Source organism: Leishmania donovani, chromosome 33 (genome assembly GCF_000227135.1).
Source record: "Leishmania donovani BPK282A1 complete genome, chromosome 33".
In the NCBI taxonomy this organism is placed as follows: Eukaryota; Euglenozoa; class Kinetoplastea; order Trypanosomatida; family Trypanosomatidae; genus Leishmania; species Leishmania donovani.
Window position 1 is genome coordinate 72679 of NC_018260.1, and position 11477 is coordinate 84155.

Genomic DNA, 11477 nt, shown 5'->3' on the forward strand with positions numbered 1-11477 from the left:
CGCAGAAGAGTGCGGCAAGAGCAAGGTGCCCACATCGACTCCGCGTTGCCACTCGCAGTATTGCGCGGTCCATGTGCCACCGCACCAAGAGCAGCAGAGGGTACCCAAAACAAAACGCACTCGTCATTGCAGGAGCAGCGACCAGAAGAGGGCACAAGACGGAGGCCCATCCTAAACCTTTTCCATGATCAGCGCAGTTTGAAATTTCGTTTTTTTTTGCCTTGAAAGAGCTGTGAAACGGCACCGGCCACGCAGAGAGTACCGTTGGTGTCCGACGATGCTGCCTTTCGAGCCCGCAAAGTCCACCACCACCATCACTTCTCACAAGCTGACGCATGCGCACACGCGGGTGCAGATTTTCACGGCGAGCCTTCGAAGTTCTCCGTGGCGCGTAGGCGTAGATCAGCGCCATCCATGTGCGATGATGATGCCCAGAGAAGCCGTATGGAGTCGTCACCAGTGCCCAGTGGCTGCAGGTGATGGCGATGCACGCGCTGGCTCATGGAAAGATTCTCTGCGTCAGCAATGATCGTCTGAGCATCACGTTCGCCAATTGCAGCCATGGCGTACGATGCCGGAGCCGCACTCGCCTTCATGGACGCAGAGATCAGTGCAATCTCTGTGAGGGACGCCTGTAGCTGCCTTACGCGATGATGCATCCACGGACGGGAGAGGGGGCACTGCTGCCATGGTATCTCTGGCGACGTGCTGCAGCGTCGCGCCAACACGCGCCCTGTCATTCCCTGCGGCAGCCCAGCCTTCGTGTTCAGTACGAGAGAGCAGTCATGGTCTCCCCCAGAACGGAAGCACTGCCAGCTGCACGTAGCGCTGCCTAAAGCCGGTGCCTCCGCCTCCTCGTCACGGCCACGTTTTCGGCTAGCCACCACAGACCTGACGCACAGCCACCGGCTGCGCGAGTAGTTGCTGTCAATGGACGCACCAGCATCGCGTAACTTCGCGGCTGCCAGCGGACTTGTAGCGGCAAAGTCGGCACTGCTAAAGAAGGCGAACTTCGGAGTCGATGGCAGTGTCGCCTCGCTGTCCTTGTGAAGCCAACACCTACGACTTCGCCACTGGAAGGTGGCCGCTGCATTATCCGCTGCTGCCTGCAAATCCCCCAAGTCCTTAAATGGAGGATGCAGAACATGAATGGAGGACAGTCGCATTGGCACAGGAAAGATAGGGGCTCGGCGACGGCCTTGCACCCCCAGCGCATGCCACCGCCAGACTTTATCTGTGCAAGACATCGAGAGGTTTGCACGTCCTTTGCCGGGCTTCACACGTGCAGCGTGCAAAAGCGGTGCAGCCCCGTTGAGCGGCGAATAGTGAGCAGCCAAGGCGTGTCTGTCAACAAAAGTGACTGTGGGAGACGCACAATCCGCCTCTTTTGCTGAAGCCTCCGATTGCATGGTGGGGTTGAGCCAGCAGCCACAAGCAGCGCGCAACAGGAGGTGTCCGCTACGGCCTGAGCCTCCCGCCACGGCAGCCAGCGAGCCGCACATCCATCGAGTGCATACGAGGTGCAGTGCAGCCGTCTCTCGCAGCTCCCACTGCGGGGAGCCCGAAGCGCCGACCGCCGTGGCGGCATCGCAGTCGCCGCTGCGTCTGCGCAGGAAGAGGTCGGCGTACGCGCGGTCACTGCAGCGTGCGCTCGCCTCCGCTATCCCAAGCAGAAAAGCAATAAAGCCACGACGCGCCATCACCTCGGCATGACCGTCACGTAGTTCAAGGAGTCGTCTCACCCTCTCGCCTGCGTCAGACGGGGGTGCATCGTGCGCGGCAAGGCAGCGGGAGCCTGATCCGAGCGAGACACACACGTAGCGCCGCATTGCCGCTTTCGCGCCGCTCTTCACGGCTCCTCCTTCTTCGGCGCACGGGCATTCAAGGTATGGGATGCTGAGTACAAACGCAGCCACAATAACGGCGCTTTCCTTTCCCTTCGAGCTTGCCCCCTGCTCCGATGTATCCGCCAACGCACAGGACGGCCCCGGCCGCAGTGCGCCGTCCGCCAAAGCTCGATGCCACAGCTGGAGCCACACCGGCTGGGGCTGCGCCTCCACGGCACGGTGCACGGCGCCATGAGGCGTATCGCTCCACAAATGATCGGCAATCCACCTAAGCTGTCCCGCTCTCTCCTCTGGCGTGCTGGCGCCGTTCGCCTCCATAAGGGCAGACAAGTGCACACTTCGCTCTAGGCGAGAGAGAGACTGGAGGGAAAGGAGTCGCTTACAACGAGCGAAGCATCACCCGATTAGCAGCAGCCGTCACTCGCACCACTTGGAGGGAGAGGGAGGGGGGCACTCACGCGCCAACTCCTCGCAGCGCTGCAGAAAGACGCTCTGCTGCGGCGCCCTACCTGATCACAGCGTCCGCGTTACTGGCAGTGTGGGATGCTCTAGAGCAGCGAGCAGCGCAGTTGGGACCCGGGTGGCTTCGCCCAAACGTGCCCCGTCGACTCCTTCCTGCGCTCGAGCGCTTACGGCCGCCAAGCACACGCCGCGAAGACGCGTGACAACGAACGGGAGAGAGCTGAAAACACCGAAGGATGAAACGGAAAAGAGAAGAGAGGCAGATTAGGGTGTGTGAGGTGAGTTTGAGGCGCAGGCACTCGCAGTGTCACTTCGAGAGAGTTTCATCCCCATCAGGCAACGCAAGAGTGCTGCATGATGCCCCGAAGAGAGCCATCACCCTCTTACTGGTCGTGCGCCACACTCCCGGTCTCTATGAGAGGAAAGTGGTGCAGGGGCATCAGCAACGCTTTTGAAAGCCACGTCGCAGACAGCCCTCGCCGCCAGAGGTAAAAACAAGCGGGCAAGCGCACCGGCACATACATGCACGCGTGAGCACGACACCAGCAAATGATGTGCCCACCGCCACGAGCCTTCCCCATTTGTGTGGAGAGAGGGGGAGGGAGGGAATGTAGTAGTCCTCTGTGCCTGTGCTGATAAAACGGCACACAAAATCGAGAATATTCAAAGAAAAAGAAGCATTGCAAGCCCACACCCTCCTCCTCCGCGCTGGTGAGTGCAGCCGTACATCACTCTCACAACAGACCGCCTGCACCAAGCACATACGGCCCCCCGCACGTGGCGGGACGTGAAGCAGGGCGTAATCCACAGAGAGAGAGGGAAGGGGTGAGTCGGGTCGCTCACGGAAGTGTGGGAGAGGTGTGCGCAGGGCAGCTGGGGGACGGTGACATGAGGGGAAACAAGACGAAAGAAATACAGAGGAAATAAAACCGGCAGGCACAATGCACGCGCCGCCGGCGTCGTGTAAAAACTAGCGCATACGCGAGCGGCACCTGGCGTGCGGCAACTAGCTGGCAACGGGCGCGTCATTCGACTTCACCAACACTCACGTTGCCCCGCACGACACCTCGACGCAAACACGCGAGACTACCAAAGTGCATGTCCGCCACTCACTCGCGGAAAGTTGAGCATACGCGAAAAAAGCTCAGCACGACGACATGCTTTGCCGCAGTCGCCCACGTCCCACAGCAGCGAAAAAAACTAGAACGTTGCCGAACATGAGGCCCGCGAACCGGCAGTGAACACGATAACAGTTCAAAAAAGAAAACAAAACCTCGCATCACATGAGCATACAAGTCGCTACGAGACACAGAACGGCGCCCAAGACGACACGCTTCTCCGCTACTCGCCCTCAGGTGGTACCTTCCCCATCTCCGCCCAACCTCACTCGCGTTGGTGTGCATGCGCTTCAGTTTTAGGAAGACAAACTACGACTAACGTGCGATTTTGGAGCCGATGGCAGCCTCGCAGCCGAAATCCGCTTTGGTAGAGCACACCGCTCACAGAGATAATCACAGAGATCGGCACAGAGACATGCATGATCAGATGCGCAGCTCAAAAACAAATAGCCTCGCATGGTCGGCACGTCGATCCCCTCGACGAGCCTTTACCCGCTCTGGGCCCTCCGTTGGCGCTTACGGATGTGCTCCTTGTACTCCTCCAGTGTACGAAACACCGACTTCGCCTCCGGTGTCGCCATGCCAGCCTCTGCCAGCCCATTCAGCAGCGGAAAGTGGGCAAAGAGATCGTACCCACCACTAAACTCCGGCATAAACGCCTTTGCGCGGACCAGGAAAGGTAGAATAGCCACATCGCCAGCGTTCATCCGCTTGCCGCCGAAGAAGGGGCCCTCACCAAACGGGTGCTTCGCCAGCTGCTGCTCGAGCTCGCCAGCAGCCCACTGAAGCTCAGCCTTCGCATCCTCGCCACCACGGATGATCCACGACATCAGTCCTCCAACGAAATACCCAGCGTTTTCCACGAAGAAACCCACCTCGTACTCCTTCTCCGCGTCCCCACGCGGCACCAGCGCACTACCCTTCGTCGCCACGCAGTCGATGTACTGAACAATCAGCTGCGACTCGTGTACAGCCTCGCCGCTCGGTGTAAACAGCGCAGGCACCGTATCGCGGGGATTGATATATTTGTACCACTCCGGCTGTGGATGCAGCGGCACCTCCACTATGTGCATCTGGAACTTGCGCAGCTCAGACGCGAGGCGTGCGCGGTCCACAAAAGGACAGAAAAGATTGCTGTACAGGACGTGCCCACCATTGGCGCCCATCATTGGCGCGCTCTCCGGCACCAGGTGGCGGTAGTTCTCGATGCACTGCGCCGCCGTCGGCGAAGTCTCACGCACAGACGCGCGTTGCGCAGCAGCGGCCCACAGCGCCTTCATCCGTGGCGCCTTGCAGAACACGTCGTACCCGGCGTAGTACATCAGAGCAGGTTTCAGCCGCACCAGGAACGGCACAAGCGCAACGTCCGCCATCGTGAACTCGCCGTCGCAGTAGTATGGCCCCGTCGTCTGGTTCGCCGCGAGCAGCCCGTCCACGTACGCCGCGTTGTCATCCATGGCCTTGCGCTTTTCACCACTCAGCGGATCGCGGAGCAGCCCGTGCGCAGCGCCAATGAAATCGCCGACCTGTGCGAGGAAGAACTCAATCTGGTGCCGTTGCGCCGCCGAGGAACCCATCAGCGCGCCCGCGGGCGCGCCACTGTTGTCCAGGTACTGCGCGATCAGCATCGACTCGAACATAAACCGCTTATCCGCATTGCCGACTTCCAGCGTCGGCACTGTCTCACGCGGGTTAATCTGCTTGTACCATTGCGGCATCTCCTCGCGCAGCCCAACAGCAACGCGATCGTATGAGACCTGCTTCTCCCGTGCGACGATCTCCACGCGGTGGCAGAACGGGCACGTTGCCGACACGTACAGCTTTAGCGCGCGGGCGGCCATCCTCGACGCCAGGCACGCAGTGGCTTAGTTGTGGATCGACGGTGCAAGATGAGTGGGGAGCGTCAGCAGCAACACGCAGCGGGCGCACTTCTAACGGGAGAGATGGTGAGAGACCGTAGGGGAGAACAGAAAAACAAACAGAGAAAAAAGATGGGCTGGGGAGCGGAAGCGAAAGGGCTGCAGGGGACCTGCTTGCTGTGGTGCTCGGCTGACAGGCAGCAAACACATCCACTCACGTGGACAGCACCAAGCGAGCGAGAAAAAGGCGGGAGATGATGGAGGGGGGGGGAGATGCGGGGTGGGGAGTAGATGAGACGATTGGAGACGCGTACGCGTGGGCTCACTTCGCCTCGCACCGCCGGAGGCACAGGCGCGCCGCGCGCGAACGGGGTGGCGCAGATGGGCGAAATGGGACGCAATGCAGCACCCAGAGAGCCGATGGGATCACTGCGCTGCAAGTCCATAAAGCAGGGAGTGGAATAGGTATGCTACACGCGCCGCTTATGCTCATGGTACGGCCACCGCGAGCATTTGCATGCCTGTGTCCGTGGGCAGGGCCATACATGCTAAACAGGAATATCTGTGAGGGTAGGGGCCGCAGGCATCAGGCGCATGGAGCGGAGCTGAAAAGTTGTGTATTCGCTAGAAAACCGAGCTCGTCGATTTCTGTTGGCCTCTGATCGCCATCAGCAGCCGCTGTCAAGCGGCGCTGTCCTCGTCAGCGAGGCGTCGAAGGAGAGTCTCGGCAAGGTAACGCGTGTGGTTTCGGCTGAGGCGCGCGTCGAGAACATCTTCTTTGTAGTAGGCGTTGAGGACCGCAGAGTCCCGGGTGGAGAGCATAGAGTGCTGCATTGTGCGCCAAAGGCGCCTGTTTGCTGTGCCTTCCGTCAACGTCTCCGGTGTAGCCGTGACGGAGGCGACGTACTCGGACGCCTTCACGGGACTCACGCTCCAGAGGGCTGCCACAAAACTGCACAGCGGTACTAAGAAACGCTGCACATGTGGGGTCTCGTGCTGCGCAAAGGGCGCGCAGGTGCCATGCTCAGAGCCGATACCAATGTGCAGACGAGAAGGCCCGCTGGTCGAGCGTGTAAACAGCCGCAGCGCGTCCTCCAAGGTGGCGATGCCGGGCATGGCGAGGTTAGATGTCGGTGGGCGTGCGTTGCCTGACTCCGCGGCATCAGTGCACAAGCGCACGACACCGAATGGCAGTGCCCCACATGCTGATACAACAAGAACATCCGTGGAGTCCAGATGGCGATGAGACTGGGCAACGCGAGCAACCGCCTCACCCCACATCACTTCGGGCACATGCGGCTCGAGAAGTGCGCACCGCACAGGATAACGGGCATCACCAAGCAACAATCGGTCGCACCACACCCCCATATAGTCCACCACCCGACTCGAGTCCCATGTTTGTGGGCTGCGGAGGGTCTCGGTGCGGCCAAGCCGGCCACGTCGCGCCCGCATCGTGTAAGACTCGTAAAAGTTGCGGGCACGCCCCTGCCGATCGCGTGCATGCGCCCGTGTGGTATCCGGGTTGTGTACATCGCTCGGAGAGGGACGGCATTGCAGCAGCAGGTGCTGCGAAACGCGTGTGGCAACAGCGCCGCGGCTCTCGCGCGCGTCTAAGCCTTCGCCGAACCCCAAGCACACGATCACCTTTTCCACGCGCGGTTTGGTCAGCGAAAACTGAACACGCTGCCCTGCCTTCATGTTCCAGGCGCACAACGACCCGCAAGTAGCGTGTGCCACTTCCGTTTCTTGTGTCTTTGTGATCCTGTCTCACCGTTCGTGATGCACCTCTGTGTCCACACGCACTGAAAGCGAGGCGTCGCTGTCGCCTTTCGAGGTTATGTGGGAAAGGATGAAGGAACCGAGGGAAAACAGATGCCCCTTGAAGCTCGGCGTCCAGGGTTCAATCTTTCCCGCTGTGAGCCAGGCCCAGGCAACGTAGCCGCGCCTAGCAGACGTTCTTCTCGAACTCCTGCGAAACCACTGGCAGAGGTGCAGCTGCGTATGCTGCAAGCGGGCGGATGTGTGGAGGGGATGAGGGAAGAGTTCGGTTTGGCCAACTTCAAAGGTGAAGAGACGAAGTGCGGCAGCCGCAGTGTAGGGGGAGGGCGAAGGCAGCACACAGACACCAAGCGAAGAAGACGGCGGAGGCACTACAGCACTCAGACACGGGAGGTGAGGGGTTGGAGATCTGACCTGTAGCGCGCGCCATCACGGCACCGTACCGGGAGCCGCAGCGAATGAAATAGGCACTCAGAGACGGGCAAGAAAAAGAGAGAGTTGGAGGAGGGGAACGACAACATTGTGCTGCAGCACGCCCTCACCAACAGGAAAGGCAGAGGAGGGAACAGAGAACACCAATGAGTGATGTGCATGGGACGGCCTACATGATTAACGCTCCGCGCACCCGTGCGTCACCTGATACGCTCCCGTAGAGGCGGAAAGCTCATAGTTGAAGTTCTGCCAGTGAGCAGCGCATTCGAAATTCGACGTTGCGGCGCATCGAAGAGAGACGCAAAACGCCAGTGCGCGTGGGTTCTGTCACCAATGCTCTCGCCACTCTGCCAACTGTGGTCGCTGCTTCTCTTCTGTGCTCGACTCAGCTATCCCTCCTACCCTGCCTCCTCACAGGTCCCTACGCGTCGCGCACCCCCTTTCATGGTTCGCCTAGGTCTCGTCGATCTGAAAAAGAACCAATGCGCAGGAAAAAGGGGGCGCCGTTGGTAACACACGAAACACAACTAAGTGAGCGAGTACCAGCGGCACTGTGCCGAAAGCCCTGGGAGGGGGTGAAGGTTGACCAACGAAAACGCCGCTGCACAACATGTTAGCATCCAAGCACGAACACCGCCACCAGAGGTTGGACACTCAAAAACATGACAGTCGAACTGAGAGACGCGACACGGCGGGAAGCGCACACGAGCAGACGGCTTCGGGCTGCTCAGGTAGCTGCGTACTCGGTACTGTTGAACGCGCAGCATGCACCTCTACAGATACTCGAACAGACAAGCATACGCGTCTGCTGCAAGAGCGTGAGAGGAGCCTGTGATCTCGTACAGATCAAATCGCGCGTCTGCACAGCATGGCTGGTTTCGCTGCTCCTTGTTAAATCACTGCCTTTCATCACTACACGAGAGTAGCGCGGACGTGGTTCACAAGAAAAAATAAAGAACCGAGGTGATAAAGAGGGAAGAGGGCTGCCAGGACTGCCGCGCATCACCGACGGGCATCACTGCGCTGCTGCCGAGTCGTTGGGGACGTCACCCTGCGCTATCGCTTTCTCGCGGCGCGACTTCTCGGCCTCCGCCTTGCGCGCGCGAAGCTGAGCATCACGGGCATCTCGGATCTTGCGTCTCGTGTTGATGAGTACGGTATCCTCGCGATCTTCGCGAAGGTACAGCGTAGCTCCCTCCAGTTCAGAAGCCTGCAGTTCCGTGATGCAGCGGGCGGCATCTTCGGGGACAGCGAACTCCACCATGCCCCGACCTCCAGAGAAGAGGCGGCAGAACGTGATGTCGCCGGCCTGCCGGAGGTGGTCCTTCAAGGTGTGCCATGTGGTTTCGTCTGATAAGCCCGACACCTGCACGCGCTGCCCAACTAGCTTTTTTACCCCATCGACCTCCACCTCAACCGCCGTAAGCGTCAGCGGGTCAACTCGGCGCACCGGTGGTTGGAAGCTGGGCGGTGCTGCATTCCAAGCCTCCTCGTCAGCGGCGGCTGGCTGTCCCCATACGCCACCACCACTGCCACCGCGGCCGCGCCGAAAGTTACCACGCGCACCGCGCTGCCGGCCTCCGGTCGGAGCGTCTCTCCAGCCACCGTCACCACCCCAGCCCGACTGACCGCCGCCTCGCCCACCGCCCCAGCCATCAGAGCTCTCCTTAGCGCCCCAGCCGCTCTTTCCACGCGACCCGCAACCGCGGCCGCGACCGCCAGCGCTGCCCCAGCCGCCTGCGGAGGTCGAGTTGCCAGCGCTACCCCAGCCGCCGCCACCACCGGTCTTACCCCAGCCTTGCAGGCACACAGCGGTCGCGCGGGTCAGCAACGGTGCAAAGCTGCGGCGCAGCATTCTTTCGCTGTCTTGCGCTGCTCTCACTGAAAACCAAACACGAATCGTACGTGTAGCGCAGGGCCCACTCGTGCCCACGTCGTCCCAGAGTAGGCGCCCGAGCACGAGATGTGGCAAAGTGCGCCTGATGATGCAAACGCCCTCCCCCAATACAGGTGTGAGGCTTTCGCAGCGATGACGGCGCGGAGCGCACAAAACCTCACCGATAGAAGGCTGCCTGTGCCGCTGCGTTTCACTCACGCTCGTTGTTACGTGATTTGACGCGATTCACTTCGTTCGTTTCTGTGTTTCGCTTGCGCTATCTCGCTCTCCAAACGTAAATCTACCACGGCTTGTGCGATTGGGAAAGAAGTAGGGATGAGAAACGAGACAAGCACATGCATGCATACGCTGCCAGGTAAGGTCCCGCAGGCACGCGCACGTGCACAGAGAGAAAGAGATGTCAAAAAAAAAAAAGGAATGCAGGAGGGACGCAGTAAAGGCAGGAGAGAAGTCCAGTCTTGAGATGCAGAAGAGGCGCTACGGTCATGTCTCAATAATCTATGACACTGCGCGCAACAGCTGGGCCCTGTACACTGACCGAGAAACGAAGGGGAACAAGGGGAGGCCTAGTCAGGCGGTAGGTGCGAGTTTCACACGCCTTGCTCCCTCCCTGCATACGTCTTTTGTCCTGAAGGGAAGGCTGACATGGCAAGTCGCCCTTCACTGTCAGTTCACGAAGGAGACCTCCTATGAACGTTTTCTTCTTGTCGCTGTGAGAGAACAGCTCCCATGGTATACGTTGGAATACCAGAGCCATACTTTCCTTCCGCTCCTGCGCAACATTCTTAGAAATACTCGGGCCGCCTTCCTCTGCCACCATCATTCCTGTGAACGTGCGTGTCTCACTACTACCATTCCTTGGCCAGCGCGCAAGAGGGGAGAGATGGCAGCAGAGGAGGAGTTGCACCGAGGCCATCGGGGAGTCACAGAGTATTCGTCCCAACCGATTCGACTTCTGGGTTATGGGTGCGGCCGGGGTGCTAAACACCGATGGAACCATACCACCAGGGATGGAGTGCATCTTTCATGCAGGAGCATCGATGTGCCTATATGCCTGTCCTTGTGTACGGGCAGGAGTGCGGCGCCACCCGTCCTTCCAGCTTCTAGTCGCACCTGATGGAGGCATGAAGGGGGTCGGATAGGAAGGTGGGGCGTACTCTGGGGGCACGGGCAGTGGAAACAACGAGAAGGGGTCACCGTGTGGCACTGAGGCCCATTCTCAAAGGAAATGTAAACTAGAAGGAAAGCTGCTACATAGAGATCCCGCTTCTAGTGGGCAACGAAAACTTGATCGTCCTCCCTCCCCGATCCTGTCGCACTGCCATGTCCGGATAGCAGCGTACAAAGGTTGCACAATACAAGACACCCACAAAAAACTCACAAGAAATAGAGAAACAGGGTGTCTGCTGCTCCCGCGCGCATGAGGCTGGTGTACCCTCCTCTTGGCGTGGAAAGGAAAAGAGATAAGGAGGCAAAGAGAAGAAAGAGCGAGAGTGAGTCGTCGGCATTCATGGTCCACAGAACGGATCCACTATCATACATATGTATCACTGCCATCACCATCATCGCCAGAGCCGCAGTCCGTGTTGACAAGAGAAAGAGACGAGCCAGGAGAGGAGCTGGGGCAGCAGAGCGATGGCGAAACTGCGAATAACAGGAAACGAAAACAAAACAAAGATGAAGAGAAGCCAGCGAGCGAGCGAGAGAGAGAGGTTAACAGGAAAAAAATCAAAACAGCCCGACTATCCGCTTCAAGAACGACGATTAAAGGCGGGAAGGCCAAGAAGGAACGTGTTAAACGCATACTAAAAGGGCGAGGACACCAATAGAGAGCAAAACACAGCTGATGGGCATCGATCGAAAAACGAAGAAGGGCTCACCAAGTTTTACTCTAATTCAACGTGTGCCCATTCGCTGCCACACAGCATGAGCCAAGCTCCGCTCGGCCCCCGGCGTGCCACAGGCCCCATCGCCTGGCGCGAAGCAGCCCGAGACACGCACGCATGCAAGCAATGCCCCGACCCAGCCACCTCAGCACGGCCTCCGTCTCGAGCTGCGCCCACCCCTCCCCGCTCCGCGGGTC

At 59.5% G+C, this 11477-nt stretch overlaps 4 protein-coding genes across 4 annotated transcripts; all 4 read right to left on the minus strand.

The window, feature by feature from the left end:
• Window positions 1–359: 359 nt before the first annotated feature.
• On the minus strand, window positions 360–2165 carry LDBPK_330250 (adenosine deaminase-like protein; the record flags this gene model as incomplete). Its single annotated transcript, XM_003863801.1, has 1 exon — window positions 360–2165. One exon carries the CDS (start codon window positions 2163–2165, stop codon window positions 360–362), a length of 1806 nt encoding a protein of 601 aa, XP_003863849.1.
• Window positions 2166–3915: 1750 nt separating this feature from the next.
• LDBPK_330260 (thiol-dependent reductase 1) lies at window positions 3916–5268 on the minus strand (the record flags this gene model as incomplete). The annotated part of the gene is made up of 1 exon (XM_003863802.1): window positions 3916–5268. One exon carries the CDS (start codon window positions 5266–5268, stop codon window positions 3916–3918), a length of 1353 nt encoding a protein of 450 aa, XP_003863850.1.
• A 699-nt stretch (window positions 5269–5967) lies between these two features.
• On the minus strand, window positions 5968–6984 carry LDBPK_330270 (hypothetical protein, conserved; the record flags this gene model as incomplete). The annotated part of the gene is made up of 1 exon (XM_003863803.1): window positions 5968–6984. One exon carries the CDS (start codon window positions 6982–6984, stop codon window positions 5968–5970), a length of 1017 nt encoding a protein of 338 aa, XP_003863851.1.
• Window positions 6985–8512: 1528 nt separating this feature from the next.
• On the minus strand, window positions 8513–9352 carry LDBPK_330280 (RNA binding protein rggm, putative; the record flags this gene model as incomplete). The annotated part of the gene is made up of 1 exon (XM_003863804.1): window positions 8513–9352. The coding sequence occupies one exon, from the start codon at window positions 9350–9352 to the stop codon at window positions 8513–8515; it is 840 nt and encodes a 279-aa protein (XP_003863852.1).
• Between the last annotated feature and the right edge of the window lie 2125 nt (window positions 9353–11477).